The sequence below is a fragment of the Netta rufina genome (assembly GCF_964035555.1).
Source record: "Netta rufina genome assembly, chromosome: 2".
Classification (NCBI taxonomy): Eukaryota; Metazoa; Chordata; class Aves; order Anseriformes; family Anatidae; genus Netta; species Netta rufina.
The window spans coordinates 135023883-135041569 of NC_140124.1; the positions used below are offsets into that span (position 1 = coordinate 135023883).

Consider the following 17687-nt stretch of genomic DNA (forward strand, 5'->3'; position numbering starts at 1 on the left):
TGTCTTTCTCTGTAAGTCCTCTTAGCATCCCTGTGTGTTGTACGTAGGGTTACTTCCCTCCTGGGCAAACAAATTTCTGCGTTCAGGCGACAACTGAGCACTTCAGGCATTTGTAGAAGTGAATAGAGAAGTAAACCTGAAGCACCAAATGGTTTTCTTTTTAATTCCTAAACATTTTGCAGCGAACTACTACTATTGTACAGGCAGAATGTTCTTCTCAGATGGATTCTGTCTTAAAGCAGAGCAATCCTGTTATATTTTAGCACCATCCAGTGGTAAAAAAATTTTAAAAAGTTAAAGAATGTTGGCATTTGAGGAAGGAGGTTTAGGAAACGCAAAGCAAAAATAGCTTTTAATATTTTAATAGTGTGTTACTTTTTTATTGTTGGCAAGTGAATGCACAATACATAAATTAGAGGCACATGATTCCCTCATTACCAATAAACAGGAACTTGTCTGTGACCACAAATTATATTTGTGGATAAAATTGCAGACCCTGTGCCCAATCTACCATAAACAAACCCATCAGATTACATATATGGCTCGTTCTGTTTGCATCTGTGTCTACGTTTTATCTCCTACACACGTTGTAACAGCCTGGTTCTTGGTGAATAAGGTTGCTCTTGGATACATGTCCACCATGTAGAAGTGAATTGAGCGTTCAGGGAGCATGCAGGCTGTGGTCATTTGCTTTCTCTTGTAGGTGCAAATGCCAAACTCAGGTACCAGATCACGTCAGGAAACACGGAAGGAGTTTTTGATGTGGAACCTGAGGCTGGAACTGTCTCCATCGTTCAGCCTCTGGATTATGAACAAGAACAGCGTTACGAGCTCCAGCTTGTAGCATCTGATGGGAAGTGGGAAAACCACACTCTTATCATCATCAGTGTTGTGAATAAGAACGACGAAGCGCCAGTCTTCACTCAGAATGAGTATTATGGCAGTGTCCTGGAGGAACTCACAGATCTGCCTGCATTTGTTCTAAAGGTAAAGTGCTTTTCATGCAGCAGAGCAAAACCTGATATTTTTTTTAAATTTTTTCCCCAGGATTGAGCCATTCACACACACAAAATGGCTCATTCCCAGCCATGCACACAAATCTAAGGAGACAGTATCATCAGAACGGGTAAGCCCTGGTATTAGGATTTAGCTAGTAACTGTCTATAAAGAAGAGAATAAAGAGAATCTGGCTGAATTTGTGTGATAGACTTGCTCCCTTGACCAACAGAAATGTTGAACAGTAAGTTAGCTTTCCTTTACAAAGCAAGGGAACGTGTACTTGAGGGAGTGAGCGTGGTTAGCATCCGTACTTCATGTGTTTAAGTTCACAGACTCTTTGGCTACACTTATACTACCAAATAAAAATAATCAGGGGATGCTCTTTGGCTGTGGAGCTGGGAGTCCTCTGTCCCGTGATGATAATCAGCTTGGGTATATGGCCACCCTGTTCCCACAGCCTTCTGCTCACTCTGAGAGAAAGTCCCTCTTCGTCTTTGTATTACAGCTCTGAAGAGTTTCATGAGACACATGTGCTCAGCAGAGCTATTATTATTATTATTCCCACTTGCTTCTTTCTGGAGTTATTTCCTCTTCCCAGAATATAACGGGAAGAAGAATACATTAGCCTGTCTAAACACGATCTTTTTGTTTCTCTAGGCTGTGCATTGATGTTTATTAAAAGAGTGCTTGACCTGAGTGACTGAAACCAAGAGATGTTTGTTGTTAAATTTCATGCTATTTTTGTAGCCTGCACAATACCAACCGACATCAATAAAAGAACGGCGTTTTCCTGGTTTCCGTTGCATAAACACTTCCCTGCTGTGCTTTCTTCTAGGTTTCTGCAACAGACCCCGACCAAGCGGCTGATCAAAATGCCATCAGCTATTCCCTGCACGGACAGGGGGCCGGGAGCGAATTCAGCATCAACGAGAACACGGGCGAGATCAGCACAAACAGGAGGTTAGACCGCGAGAAGCGATCAACGTGGCGCTTCCTCGTTCTCGCAACAGATGAGAGCGGAGAGGGGCTGACTGGCTTCGCAGATGTTGTCATAGAAGTGAGGGACGTGAACGACAACGCGCCCCTTTTCCTCTGTGTCTCGGCTGGTTGTTTCATGGGTCACGTCCCTGAGGATTCCCCAGCAGACACGGCTGTTATGGAGATGACCGCGGTGGACTTTGATGACCCAAAAGCTGGCACGAACGCTGTGCTAACCTACAGAATCGTTCAGAACGTCCAAAATGAAATTAACCTCAACTTGTTCTCAATTAACTCCGCTAGCGGCACCATCTACACCGTGCTTGGCTCCCTGGACCGGGAGAAGGAGGACAGGTACCTGCTGGTGGTGGAGGCCAAGGATGGAGGGGGGCTGACTGGGACAGGCACTGCCACGATTTTGGTGACCGATGTGAACGACCACGCTCCGGTCTTCCTGCAAAGAATCTACACGGCATTCATCTCCGAGAACGCGAGCATTAACACCGAGGTTGCAGTGGTGTCTGCTACGGACAGGGATGAGGGGGAAAACGCCATGGTGACGTTCAGCATCCTCGACGGCGACACCGACCGCAAGTTCTCCGTGGAGACAGACAAAGTCAACAACTGCGGGTTCATCCGGCTGCGAAAGCGGATCGACTTCGAGAAGCCTCACGAGAGGGTGTTCAATTTGACTCTGAAAGCAGAGGACGTGGATTTCTTCAGCATCGCTCACTGCGTGATCTACGTGGAGGATGCCAATGACCATGCCCCGGTCTTCTTCCCCCAATTCTATGACGTGGCTGCTCTGGGGGAAGATGTGCCTGTAGGCACCAAAGTTGTTCAGGTTTCTGCTGTTGATTTGGATTCTGGCCTGAACGGAAGGTTTTCTTTCCACCTGCTGAACAAGTCGGACCCTGGTGGCCAGTTCTCTGTGGCTAGTGATGGCTGGGTGGTCGTCGCAGGACTGCTGGATTATGAGGCAGTGACACGGTACCAGCTCACCGTTATCGCCACAGATATGGGGCAGCCCCCTCTGGCAGGCAGTGCCACCGTTGTAGTGACTCTGCAGGACGTAAATGACAACGGGCCGGAGTTTGAGGCTCATTATAACCCCGTGGTGTGGGAAAACACAGCTGCTCCTCAGGTAGTCCAAGTGAACGAGACGTCTGCTTTGCTGTATGCTAAGGACCGAGACACTGCTGCTAACGGAGCGCCCTTCTCCTTCCAGTTACTCAGCAATTCTGACGGTCTAGGCAACTTCCACTTGCAGGATTTCCATAATGGAAGTGCCCAGCTCACTGCGCTGCGTACCTTCGACAGGGAAGTGCACAAGGTCTTCTACCTGCCCGTCCTGATCACAGACAGCGGGGTGCCACCCATGAGCTCCACCAACACCTTAACTGTGAATATCGGCGACCAGAACGACCACCCGCATTCAGCTGGTTACATGGAGTGCCTCATCTACAGCTACGACGGTAAGGCGCTCTCTGGTGCTTGCTTCCAGGTGTAACAGCGAGGCCAAAGGAGCAGCTGTGAGGTTCACAAGAGGACTCTGGCCTCTTCCGCGTAAGATCTCAGTGGAAGAGCTACTGAAGTTTGCTCAAGCCCACACAAAGAACAGTAGGCGTGCAAGGGAAGGGACTCTGAGCCACTTGGTTTGTGGGAGAAGCTGAGCCAGCCTTGAATTAAGAGGTTAGCTGGCTGACCTCTGTCACGTTTGAGTAATGATCCCTTGTTTTCAGATGCAGTTTTCCAGCAAAGTTAACATTCCAGGGGAAAAGAAAAGAACAGAACTCAGAATGTTGCTGGGCTGAATCTGAATTACTCAGAGAACCTTGTTCCCTGCACAGACTGAACTGAACAGTCAGTTAGATATCAATGAATACTCTTAACTTGAACTCGTGTAAATTGCCTGAGACGTTCCTATCAGCCTTCAGCTGACAAACGCTGTTATTTATATCTATTATTATTTATCTATTTATATCTGTTATTATATCTATTTGTATCAAAATGTTCTGTCTGTTTTGTGCTCACTCTCAAGTTCAGACCTTGCTGCTTTTTGCTAAGGAAACTCTTGCAAATACTGAGAACCTCTGCTTCTAACCTAAGTACCAGATCTTTTTATTACGTTTGAATTCTCTTTTAGTTGCTTTTTTAAAGGTTAAAGTCACCTGTCCTGCTAATTTTTGGGAGGGAATAGCCAGTGTTTTTAAGGTAACAGAATCAGAAGGCTAGCAGTGTGTTCTGTGTTGCATTCATACGATATAGGAGTCAAACACCAGGGCATCACGCATACAGCAAAGTATCAGATGAATGTTGTCCCAGCTGCAGGACACGTACAGTTTTCTCTCCTTGTTGCATGCAGCCCTCAGATTTCAGGGTTTGTGGTGTTTCCTTTCAGAAGGTGAAATCCCACAGCTTTTGCTCCTTGTGTGTCCTTGATTCTTTACTCAGTAGATTTGAGAACTGAAATATGAGAATGAATATTCTCATATTGAGATATGAGAATGAATATGAGAATGAATTGAGATATTGAGAATGAATTGAGATACTGGTGGATCTTTCCTTCAGAAATAGCTTTTGGTTAAAAACAAACAATCAAAAATACTTATTTGTGAGTTTTTCTTAGAGGATTTAAAAACAGCAGAATATATGCAGCTTTTCTTCTTATCCCAGAGTCTCACCACCTACTCCAAATAAGCCTGGTTACTGTGTTTTGGACATCCTCTCTATCTTGCTGTAATTTCCTCCAAATTGCTATTGTTTTTTGCCCTTTGTCATCCAGTCAATATTTTGGTTGTTCTGCCAAACCCCAACCCCTGTCTAAACCACTCTGTAAGCTGCTTGGGCATGGCAGCTAAAATAATGGGTGGGATTATTGTGGCATTGTTCCTGAATCTCTCTTTTATCTTTCTTCAGAGGTGGCCAGCTTTTTCCTTCCTGACTGCTTTTCCGTGCAGCCTCTGCTTGAGTTTAATCTATGCAGCCATACAGCAAACAAACACCCCTTATTACCCACAGAGGACAGCACGTGGTGTTTACAAACTGGTGCCCATCTTCTGGAAAGAATCATCACAACTATTTCTGTGGAGGTTTTAGGTCTAAGGCAAACCAGGAAAACTGGAGTGGCTGATCTGTTTGTGTAATGGTATCGTTCTGACTATGCCACTTACATGCTGTGTTGTTTTAGGTATCCTACCCATGACCATCCTGGGACAAGTCCGTGCCCCTGATAATGATGACTGGGATCGCAAAATCTACCAATTTGAAGGAAAAACATCAAGGTATTTAGAGAGCAAAATGGAAGTTGGGTGAAATGTATGGAAAACTTGCCTGGATCCTGAAACACAGAATGTATTTAAACTGTCTCTCTTTGAAAACAAGTGTGCAAAAGCATGTTATTGGTTAGATGCATGTGCGTAGCTCTCCAAAAACCTTTCTGAGTGTGAAATGAGAGTAAGTAATGCCAAATGCCAAACTGATCCATTTCCCATTGCCTGATGGAGTGCCCTATCCACTAGGACACCATTCACAATTCCCCATTTATAGTCATATCCATAAAAAATATCAATGACCCACTACGGAAAAAATACCCCCTGACTTCCATCCTCTTTCCTCCAAGCTCCTGGAATTTGGTATTTCAGTGTCACCACTGTTCTTAAACGTTATGTGTGTTGGATGTGTTCCCACCACAGTGTCTGGATTATGAGCAGGGCCGAGATGTCCACGTGCTGTTGAGATGTGTGTTGTGCCTGCTGTGAGTCACTCTCGATGACTATATCTGAACTAGGAGTTCACACAGTTTCCGAAGTTCTGCCTGTAGTAGCCTGAGTCTCCCTACATGGTTTTTATGGCATAGAAGCAGGAAGAAACTTTCTCAATATACTGATGGAGGTCATTAGGAGCCAACAGACAATGTAAAAATGTTCTGTTCTGCACTGTCCCTGCATGAGGGACCACATCTGCTGTCTTTGGTAGCTTTCCCAAAACAAAGTGGATCAGAGGAACTATCAGTGATAGTAATTACTTCTCAGCTCTTTAACTTCTCATAGCTTGTTCCTTGGCTTAACTCTTATTACAGGTACTTTATCCTTAATGATAACTCAGGTTTGCTGACTATTAAGGAAGGAACCCCACCAGGAACATACAACCTAAGAGTTAGAGTCATTGATGGAGTCTGGCCAGACGTTGTCTCAACCGTAAAGGTTACGGTGAAGGAGATCAGAGACGATGCCCTCCGTAATGCTGGTTCTATACGAATAAAAGGTAAGGAAGGTGATGAAGTATGTAAGAATTGTAATACTGAAATCTACCTCTTCAATGTTACTACTGTGTTATTTAGAACTCTAATGCCCTTAAACTTAGGAGCTAATGGCTTGATAGATAAAGGTTTGAAAATGCATCTTCATTTGCATGGTTCTCTGACATGTCCTTACTGCGTGTAAGGAATATCTCTGGAGAAAAGTCAGCAAGAAATGCTTGTCTGATGCAGGAGAAAAGGTACAAGATTTCTACATCGACTTTTCAACAAAACAGCAATTTATGTTTCAGAAAAAAATCCTCATTTGAACAACTGGCTCCCTGAAATTCGCCAGCTTGTTTCAATCATTGTGAAAAAATAAAATCTTGACCATGTTTCTGATTTAAAAGAATGAAAAAAAAAATAGAAATGAATGAGAATTAAAAAGCCTCATTACACAAATCCTAAGCAGAAGCCAGCACGGAAAATTTCAGAGCCTAAAAATGAAAACACTCATAAATTTGCAGTTGAGTGCATTTTCTGCAGCCTTAATATTTGTTCTGTCTCTCTTTTATTGCTACAACAGTTGCAAGATAAGTGTTTGTCAGGTTTTTAAATTCTGTTTACAGATATCACCCCAGAGGAGTTCATATCCCAATCCCCTGAAAAAGAGAGTAAATACAACCAGATGAAGAAGCTGCTTTCAGAAATCATGTCTGCCCCACTTGAAAACGTTCACATTTTCAGTGTGTTAAATAGCCCAAGTCAAACCCGAGGCGTTGATGTTTGGTTTGCAGTTTATGGTCCACCCTATTATAAAGCAGAAAAACTTAATGGCAATGTAGCAGCCTCCAGAGCATGGGTAAGTATTCATGCTACATATGAAACCACAGCGTCTTCCCGTTGTGTCTACTCAGATAACATCCACTGCCTAGTGAATGTGCATATTTAGAATGACTGAGGGAATAATGTGTGACAAAAATGGATAATTTTAATCAGTAATGCCAAATAGTCCTTTAACATTTATATTTAAAGTTTCAAATATGAATGCTTTAGAAGCCAGCCTATAAATACACATTGAGTCACCCAAACACCTTGAGCAAACTTTTAGGAATGTAAACATGTTTTTCCTATGGAAGAGAGTGTAAAATCCTGTATAAAGAGTGTGTAAATTACCTTTGTACATGCGGTCTTAATATTTCAGTTTATATTCTCCTACACAGAAATGTTCTGTAGCTGAAGCTCAGAAACCTGTGTTCACTCAACACTTCCAGTTTCCTGGGTTAAGAGGGCATAGCAGTAAAATAACTATTACCCAGTGGAGAAACAGGTTGGAAATGTGCATTTAAAATCTAATAAAGTAGCTATGTTTATAATCAGTGCTGCAGTAATAACTCACTGTTGCCAGAAAAGGTATTTCTTCATTGCCAAGGCCAGTTCACCCTTCTCAATTTTAAGGCATAAATCCAAATTAAAAGTACAACTCAGATTCTATGTAAATAATCCATCAGAACTATGAGCGAATAAAACTTATCCACTCTACTTATGATGAATATGACAATATTTTTGTCTTCTAAGTGCTCACTCACACTGTAAATGACTTTATATAACAAGGCTTTTGCCTTAACAGCTACCAGGCTGAACTGCCTTTGACTGGACAGAGTGAGGTAGATGTTGGAAGGAAATGGCACAGCAACCAGTTTTGAGAATAAATAAGACTTGGGCTTTTCACGTCTGTCATCTGTGAGCTTCCCCCTTTGTGGAAAAGTCAGATGAATGCAACTAATTGTTCTCCACAGCTGGAAAACATCTTGGCTATAAATATCACCCAGAGTGGCATTGATGAATGTGTGACTGCAAACTGCACTCACAGCAGCGGATGCAGCAGCAGGCATGAGCAGAGTCATGTGCCAACGATCACCACAGCTGGAAGTGTTTCGCTGGTGTCTGTGACAGTCCTGAGCAGTGCCCTGTGTGGCTGTGCGGCTCGGGAGAGTCCCCATCTCTCCTGCTCCTCGTACCAGACGAACCCTTGCCTCAATGGTGGCACGTGTGTGGATACTGATTTGGGCTACAGGTTGGTGGGGCTTTGCCCGGGGTGCAGGCAGAGTGCTTCTGCTCGGTGTGTGGGGAGGAGGACAGGAGGCTTGGGGAGGTGTCATTGCATGGCTTCTCGCTGTGACAGATCTGATTGTTGGACTTCACACAGGTCCTGCAAATAAACCTCTTATTTTCAGGTAGGTGCTTTGGTTTGTCATAGCCTCCAGGGAAACCTTGGGGATTTTTCAGGCAGTCATGGTTCCTTTAAGGTCACCCTGCAAAATGTCTTTTGTTTCGTGCAGCCTACCTCAATGTTATTAAACATTTTAATCATGTCACATAACGTCACTTAATAACATCTTCCAAATGTTCCTTGCCTTGATTTTTTTCTTCAAAAATTACGTCTCATAGAGAAAATAGCATGAAGATGAAAAAAACAGTGGGACTGTGCTAGCTCAGAATGAGCCTAGTACCCTTCCAGAAGGGAAACCTTAAGCATGTTTGCTTAAAAATGGTCATCCCAGCATAGGAAGGCTGAAACAACTAACCAGCCTTTTCTGAGGAGCTCTTCTCTTCTTTTCTAGAAGCCCTGGTCATAGTTAAGACCTGAGCCTGACAGTGCTGCTCAGGTGTAATCAGGTAGAGAAATTTTGCTGCCCAGAAACACTGTTATCCTTGGTAGCACTCTGCCACGTATTATCTGCTCAGTTCTGAGGCTCCTTTACTTCTGCTCCATTTTCAGTGGTTTTCTGAGGGGTCTTTTAGGAAGGCTCCACCATTTACTCATAGAATTATCTTGCTTAATATTAGGCAATTAATCTTACCTTAGATAATTTAGATCTAAAGATAAGTTGTGTCTGTACAAACAAGTGAACGGAGGACGTTTTATAATGGAAGTTTTGCTAGTGCTTATTTAACTCTCACCATGGCCAAGGCATCAGAGGCTCCTGTGATCAGAGTGGAGGGTCCTGCTGTGGGGTATGCCTTTAGCCAGTTCTGCTCGCATGGCGGATATTTTTTTTCTTAATTTTTTCTTTTTAATAGATGCAAATGCTCTCCTAATTTCCACGGGCCAGACTGCCAGCAGACAAAGCACAGCTTCAGAGGCCGCGGTTACGCCTGGTTCCCTCCTCTCAAGCCTTGCTTTGAGAGCCGCATCTTCTTGGAGTTTATCACTGAGGTCCCCGATGGCCTTCTGTTGTACCAGGGACCAGTAGCATGGGGGCAGCCTGGAGAGCTGAAAGATTTCATGGCACTGGGTAAGTGACTTCATGGGTACTTGTTCTGTGTGGTTGCGTGAATGTGAATTACTTGTAGTTAAAAGTATTGGTGGCTTTTTTTTTTTTTTAATTTAAAAAATAAAAAGGTTCAGAAAGTTAGTTTTGGTGAATAAGGAGAATGCAGACTGATTTGCCACCATGCCCAGTGTGTGTCCTGTCACCGTGTTAGAAGCTGGATGTTTTAAAACTGAGTTCCCTCCACTGGCTAAAGAGCTCCTCAGACTAAAATTTGAGGGTGACACAGCCGGTTGCATACAGGAACGTGGTGGGTGTTTATCCTGTAACTGTCTTTTCTCTGCAGAGCTCTCTGGTGGTGTCCCGGTGCTGACTGTGAGCCATGGCTCTGGCGAGCTTTTCCTGCAGCTGTCCCCAGAAGTGAATGTCGCAGATCGCCGCTGGCACAACATAAAAATTATAAATGATGGAAAGGCAAGTGTAAATATGGGCAATCCTGGCAAAGCACTGATTCCTGTATCTAGAACCCCTTCAGAACCCCTTTTTGTGTCTGTAGAGCTTTTTCAACAATCATCCCATCACTGCAAGGGCAGGGACTGAAGTTTGTCGGCTCAGATATCCCCTTAGTCTTGAGGCAGTCAATCAGAACAAGGCCTTAGAAGTCTGACCCAGCTTTGACATGGACCCTGCTGTTTTTTGTTTAATGATCTATCATCTATTAGTTATTATTACTAATGATCTGTTAATGATCTATTACTTGGATTTATGATAATCCAGGGGATGAGATGCACCCTGGGCTGATGAAGTGAAATATCCTTAATTTCTTGGAGTGAAATTTCACCACCAGGTGACTCACAAAGAAGACAGAAATGCTTTTGTGTAAGGGGAACTTCTTGCTGATGTAACACTGGTGAAGCCATCTGCTTGGTTACCCCCTTATCTCCTCCATAATAGAAAGCAGTGAGTATGTCAGGATCTGGAACAGGGGACCTGGCAGATATCTGCTCTGCTAGCTTGTCTCTTTGGGTTCTGATTTGGCAGCAAACTCCAAGAAAATCCTGCCTTCTCTCTGCCCTGTCAGAGACTTTGCCCAGTCATGGTAGAATCAGACTTTTCGTTTGTACAGCTCCTTAGTTATATGCCAACTCTCCAGATTAGTGTATAGAACTGTTTTAGTATTTTAATGAAGTTTCCTACAATGTAACCGCTAGTTAACATCCCCCTTCTGCTAAGTGAAAGAAAATGTGTAGTTAAAATGTACGCGTGTCTCCAGATGCAATTGTTTTAAATAATACCTTTCTCCAGAAAGTGAAGCTGGTTCTTGACCACTGCGTAAACAGCTCAGTTAGAGATAGCAACAGTGTTGGTAAGAAGATGTCCCCAGTGGATCTGTCTGCCTGTGAAGCTTCTGAAGAGACTGTGGAAACTTGGAGGTAAAAAACAAACAGACAAGCAAAACAAACAAACAACAAGCAAACTGGAAACATAATAGCTCAAAAGATCTAAGGAAAAGGATGAGGGAGAAGGAAAAGAAAATTCAGCCAAACTGTAGTAATTCTTTCCACTAATTCTTTCTTTCTTTGTCTTCCCCTCAACATGGGCAGGCTCTTCAGTGGCCATCAGCCCCTGCAGCTGGGGGGCGTTAAGAAGACTTCGCCTTACCACACCTCACAAAAGCGCTTCAAAGGGTTTGTTGGCTGCATTCGCAACGTCGTTGTTGACAGTAAGGTAGGGCTGCTAAAACCGACCTGGGATCTACCAGTGTCAGCTGTGGACACCTGGTGTGATGCTTCCCTTTGTCCTTGCCTAGGTGTATGATTTAGAGCACCCTGCAGAGTCCTTGAACAGCGCTCCCGGGTGCGTCCTTACGGATGAAATGTGTCAGAGCGCTGGGGTGGCCTCCTGTGGTGTCCACGGCAAGTGTGTTGGTGGCTGGGACTTCTTCCGCTGTGACTGCTCCCCAGGATACGCTGGACCAGCCTGTGACAAAGGTACTGCAAGTTCTAGGGAGAAATTCATGCAAGGGTCTGTGGGAACAGCATCAAACACGCAGCTCTGTTTGCCACCACTTTGAGCTGCCTTCTGGGAGTGATTTAGATCTGCAGCAATGTAAATATCCTAACGCGTGTTGAATACAGGTAATGTCACGGATGGGGGTCTTGATGAGACCTGTGGCAAGTGGTTAGATGGGTGGGTTTGCCTTTTTCATCACAACACCTTATTTCTCAGTGGAGAAAGATGAAACATTTTGCATTGGGCATTCTTCCTCTGACCATACTGATCAAAAATAATAGTTTAATGAACACGGTGCTGTTCGTCAGCTTGCAGTGGTCTTAAGAGTGGTTAGGTGCCAGCTTGGTATGTTCTATCTGTAAAACCTGGGGACACAACCCTCAAGTCCTCAGGTCCAATTTTCCATCCATAAAAGGGGGATAATTACATTTCCCTCTGCCACTGGAATGAATTGAAGGTTGTGCAATGCCCTTAGACCACAGCGGTGGGTTCATGTGGGGACATAACACGAGGCCAGCTCCAGCAAATGTGGTATCCTGTGCAAAATCAGCATGAAATGTGCATCAGAGAACAAAAGCATACAAGGAGCTGTAATGAAAACCTCAGAGGCATTGTAAGAAATTACTAAGTTTTAGCACAATTCAAAAATCTAAGAAATAAGTCCTTTAATGTGTGAAGTGCTCCTAGTTGCCCGCAGCCATGTGCAGGGCACACATGCTTGAGGTTGGCTCTGGCCTGCACATACCTTCAGCAGCCTTTGCTCAGAAGCAGAAAGCAGACAGGAGTTACAGGTGTTTACTGGGACTTTACCTGCCCTGAGTCTGCTTGATCCCTCTAGGTAGGAATGATGGGGTTGGTTGTAACAAACTATCAGGACCAGCGCCCCATAGCACCTGGGGCTTTGCGTAGCGTGCGAGGAGAATTTGCTCCCTCAACCCCTTAATTTGAGTGAGCTACGGGAGAGGATGAGCAGCAGCCATCAGTTGGAAAGGAGCACGTGTTAGGTAGCATTGCATCAATGCGTTGTGATTAATAGACACAATTTGTGGTGTATTGCACATATCCTTTCAGCTTCGTGCTCTTACTTTTCCTTCTTGCATACAGAACAATAACACCCTGCAAGCAGCCAGCCCCTTTCTTTCTTTCTCCGTCTCCCACACAAGACTTAAAAGGTGACATTAAATTACCCAGTGGAAGCTTGTCTGCTGCGGTGAGGATTGGCATCACGACTGGCACATTCTAGGCCTGGAGCCTTCATTGTTTCAAGTGTTTATAATGACCACGTAAGCGGTCAATATAGCTCAGTTATTTGTATTAATGTTCTGCAGACAGATGATGCTGGTTTTTAAACATCTGCCTATATTTAAGTCTTATTCTGGTTTGCATTATCTTGGGATGCTGCTTCATAAGCCCAGCTGCTTCTTTGGGACAACTGTATTGATTCCTACCCCACACCACTGTGTGAGAAACCAAGTGCTCAGAAACTAATTACTTAAAATCCACAAGTCACATCCTGCTGTATTAGGAAAACTCCGATTGGTTCCGGTTTCTTCTAATATTTTGGGCTGCAGATGCTGGCGTTGAGCTGATGCTTTACAAATGGCAGAGCTGCACACACAGCAAGGAGCCGACAGCGAGGGTCAGGAATCACTGTAGTGTCCCGAGAAAATCCATCCCTGCTCATCAGCTAGAGCCTGCTGCTGCAGAGATATTGAGCAAAAGAGAACAGTGGGGTAGGAAGAGTGATACAAAGCAATAAATTAAAAGAGAAAAATAACTTTAGGAAGGAAAAGAGAGAGGAGAAACAGTGAGAGAGAAAGAGAATGCAGAAGTTAAGTCTCTATCGTATGATGGTTCATGTCCTGGGAACCAGACTAAGTGCCCCACCACCCATTTTTTGGCACTTTTTGGATTTTTATTTAAGTGGTTCTGACCTCAGCTTAGATGTTGGTGAGTCAGCATTCTTCTTGTATAGCCATAAACTTGGATTACATCCTTTCTTGTTTGGAAGAAATTTCTTTTTTCAAGCAGGCTGTGTCCAGAATGAGGAGACCTAGGACTGCTGTCAGGTAATGAGGCTGAAGTGGGAACCTGCTTCATAAAAGCACCAGGCTCTGGGTTTAGTGGTAACTGATTTCCACAAAAATGGAAGCAAATTCATCAAAGTCTCTGCTGGAAGACTCTCAAGTGGATTCCCCGGGATGATGGGAAGAGCAGCTCGTTCTGAGATTACCTCCTTGTTTTTGTGTGTGCGTTGTGCTTAGTTCTTCCAGAGTGGGCTTTTGGAAGGGACAGCTGGATCCACTACGAGCCGAGGAGCACTCGCAGCGCTCGCAGCACTCGGGTGCGGCTGATGGTGCGCACCCGCATCTCCCGCAGCACCCTGCTCAGCTTGGCCTCCGCAGACGGGAGCGGGTACATGCGGCTGGAGGTGGGTGCCCCCAAAGCTCTTCTGCTCCAGTCCTCTTCATTTGTCGTGGAGTATCCCAACGGGAGACGTAGATGCAGTTTCTGGTTAAGGACACCTATTTGTAATGTAATGAAGAGCAAGAATTCACCACATGAGGGCAACTGCTCTTATTTGTGTTGTGAAAAATAAAGCACAGCTTTATTTTCCTTTTTTTGTCCTGCTTGCCTTTTCCCTTTGCTTTTATCTGTCTCTGGCAATAAAGCTTCTCTCCACATATTTGTTTTTGTTAAAATAAATTTAAAAAAAAGCTGTCTGGATTATATTAGCCAGGCAGAGGCTAATTATTACAATTGTAAGGGCAGAGTCAGCTGGGAAGACAGGGATGGGTATCACCAGGGAGAAGACTGATAAAAAGGTTCATCTGAGTTAGGAGAGAGAGTGGCCTGTAAAGAAAGAAGCTGATCATTCCTGGACCTGAAGTATTTTTTTGGCAATTTTTATCTGTGAATAAAGACTTTTTCACACCCTTAAAAGCAAGAGTGATATTTCAATTTTAAAAGCTCAGGCCCATGTTGGTGGTTTTTGCTTTTTTTTTTTTGGTTTGATTTGGTTTGGGACAGGACAGTGCAATAACACAAGTGCATTTCTGTTAGTAAAGGTCTTTATTGTCTTTTAGGTGGATGAGGGTTTCTTTTGCGTTAACATCAGCTTGGGGGACAAGAATCACTCTCTGAGAATGACGACGTTACGCATTAATAATGGCCAGTGGGTTCTGCTGACCATGGAGCGCTACAACAACGAATTTACTCTGCGTGTTAACAGCGGTGGAGGTGATCAAGAAGTGACCTCTGTCTTGGGCACGAACAGATGGTTTGAAATGGATTGGACAAGCGTTGTGCTGGGAAACCGCTTTCCCAGTCATTCAGAGAGTGATTTCCAAGGTAAGTGATGTGATGAACTCTGAAAAGAAGGCAATTGCAACCTAAAGGTGCCATCTTTGAGTATGTTGGAGAGTCTAAAACACAAGTAAGAACTCCCACACAGGCTGCTGTGCCCATGAAACCCCACTTCATCTGCTAGGGAAGTCAGAGCTAGTGTTCATCTCTCCATTTACCATTGTAGCTGGTCCTAGTGAAGATGTGAAATCTCCTGTAGCACTTCGTATTTTCATTTCCCATGTCAAATGTTGGAAGCAGGGAAATTGTGCTGTGATCTTCAATCCCTTTTCCCCTTGGATGGGTTTAAGAAACAGACACAACATGTCCTGGAAAGACAAGAAAGACTTGGGAGACAATCCGTGGTGCTGTCTCCATTTCCTAGGGTGGGGATGCTAGGACTTTGAGACTGTGACTGAATAGAAGACAGCTTTTTCCAGTGTGTTGCTTCTCATTCAGCTCCACTCCTAAGATTTTAAGTCTAGATTGATTTAGGGGAGCTGTTCTGGTCCATAGCACAGCTCTGTTAAATTGTTACGTTGGTACAATCAAGCTGTTCTGGAGAAGTATTGTCAATCTGCAGAGGGGGTAGAGCACATGGGCACATGTCCTATAGCTCTTCTAAAATAAAACAGATACGTCATCTACAGATCATTACAAATATATTTTTTTCTGTATTTCAGCATGCTTTAAGGTCTCCTGCGTATGTGTTGGGGGCAAGGAAGGTAGGGAAGTTGCTAACTCAACGTATTCCTATGTGCACTCCCCTTCCTTATGCAGGTTGTTTGCGTGACGTCCAGCTGAATGGTCAGCCACTTCTTGTGGAAGGCAAGAGCACAGAGTTTGGCTTAATTCGGAGGCGGCAGGGTGTCACGATGGGATGCCATTCCAGTGCCTGCAGCAGCCAGCCCTGTTACAGCCCTTTCCTCTGCGTAGACCTGTGGAGAAAATACGAATGCCGGTACATTAAGCTTTCATTTTTTTTCACCCAGGGGTGGTTGGGAAGCTCTTTTTTTTCCACTCTAGGTTGGACAAATTGCTTTTAACAGTGAAATTCCCTGCTGCTTCTGACCAGAGGGGGCATCCCAAACACATTTCCTGCTCTCCATCTCATCTCCTGCTGTGGGCCAAACTTGCCTTTTCCTGCAAGTCTGACCTGGGACCAACCTACTTATTCTACCACTTTTTTTCCCATGGTGAGAAAAACACAGGCCAGCATGGAAATGAAATGCGCTTTGATAAAAGCTGGACTGCAAAAGCTTTGTTTTCTGCTAGTCTGTGTGAAAATATGCATTGTATTAGTACAACGTATATATATTTTGTATAGAGAGAATATATGATATATATGTCTTGTAAAGAAGCTGAAGTTAGTCATACTTTGTATGAAGCAATGGGACTTTCAAAACCAGACTGGCACAAAACTGAGTTCTAAAATTGGCTGCCAAGGGTCAGAACCAAAGCCCACCAGCCTGGTATCCCATGCAGTTAGTTCCTTGGGAAAGAGTCAACTCGTAAAGAAAATATTCAGAAATTACATTAAAATATGCAAATCAAAATACAAGCATTATATTTCATGCTCAGAAAACAAAACAAACAACAACAAAACACCATGCAGGAGTAGGAGAAGGTACTACTTGAATGCCTTCAATTCAGCCAAAATTTGTGCTTCTGAGGCCTAGCAATGTGTTGCTGAAGGAGGCTGTGAGATGGTCCAAAGTGTGCCTTGGGACACTCCTTTCTTCAGTGCTGTTGTTAAAAAAACAACATGAAGGCTCTTCTATCTATTCATGAGTGTTTTTTCTTCAGAGTGCAGAGAGCAGAGCTGTGTTGCTCACAGTATTCCTTCGTGGCCTCTCCAATTACATATCAGAAGAAATTACTTTCTCTACAGATCCAAGTCCTGAAAGACAAGCTGGGTCCTTCTGAGCAGATCAATGACTGTCTCTTTCCCAAAGGTCCAAATGAACATCACAAAGCTTATTCTAAGCACTCACTAGCCCTTTTCCCATTAATCTCAGCTATCCATTTCCTGCTACGGGCTTTGAAGACCTCTGTAGAAAAAGGGTTCAGAAGCTGATAAATCCCTTTTTTAAGGCAGGAACGAAGCTCTTGTGCTTATCTTCTGGATATATGTTCACATTTTCGTGAGTCCACTAGCTCACTGTTAGATTTTGCATCTGTTTGATGCTCTCAATGTCAACATGTGGTTTGCCTGAGCATTCTGTGATCGCTGCCTTTAACAAAGTAGTAACAAACTTTGCACAATGCAGCATGCAGCTCCAAGTGCATCGCCTGCCTGAAAGATCCCTTGTGCTTTTCTTGGCCAGGTGTCCAGCTGGGAAAGTGGAGGTGGTTGACAGCCTTACTGGGCTCAGACACTGTACCTCATCACCTTGCGGACGCTGGACCTGCAGGAATGGGGGTACCTGCGTGGCTCAGTCCCAGGACAAGACCATCTGCCAGTGCCCCGAAGGCTACAAGGGAAGATGGTGTGAAATCAGCCAGGTGAAGGCTGGAAGACCTGTTGGGCTCAGCTCCGGCTCTATTCTGGCAATCAGCATGTGTCTCCTTGTCTTCCTAGGTAGGAAAACAAGTACTCGTTGTTGTTGTTTTACTATTTTTTTTTTTAATTTTTATTTTTTAATCTTGTACCTTGCTCTTTGTTGGAATCAAGTCTGCTTTACCCTCACGTTGTGATTAGTGTTTCTCCTTTTCTGGAGATCACTAATTGGGAGTTCATTTGAGGATGCTAAGAGACAGGAATCGACATATATTTACAGTTTACTTGCTTGAAGTCACTTCAAGCAAATTTAGGATTTCTCTCTTCCAGAATCACT

At 44.0% G+C, this 17687-nt stretch overlaps 1 protein-coding gene across 1 annotated transcript in view; it reads left to right on the forward strand.

Annotated features, from left to right (window-relative positions):
* Positions 1-17687, forward strand: part of LOC311207045 (neural-cadherin-like) — a 39592-nt gene that overhangs the window by 19906 nt on the left and 1999 nt on the right. Inside the window, exons 17-31 of the mRNA XM_084282923.1 lie at positions 704-987; positions 1835-3452; positions 5168-5261; positions 6059-6243; positions 6847-7079; positions 8017-8294; positions 9302-9516; positions 9839-9966; positions 10798-10925; positions 11097-11220; positions 11303-11483; positions 13770-13936; positions 14592-14856; positions 15631-15811; positions 17178-17431. Coding sequence (XP_084139049.1) covers positions 704-987; positions 1835-3452; positions 5168-5261; positions 6059-6243; positions 6847-7079; positions 8017-8294; positions 9302-9516; positions 9839-9966; positions 10798-10925; positions 11097-11220; positions 11303-11483; positions 13770-13936; positions 14592-14856; positions 15631-15811; positions 17178-17431 — 4335 coding nt within the window. The remainder of the gene's footprint in view (positions 1-703; positions 988-1834; positions 3453-5167; positions 5262-6058; positions 6244-6846; positions 7080-8016; positions 8295-9301; positions 9517-9838; positions 9967-10797; positions 10926-11096; positions 11221-11302; positions 11484-13769; positions 13937-14591; positions 14857-15630; positions 15812-17177; positions 17432-17687) is intronic.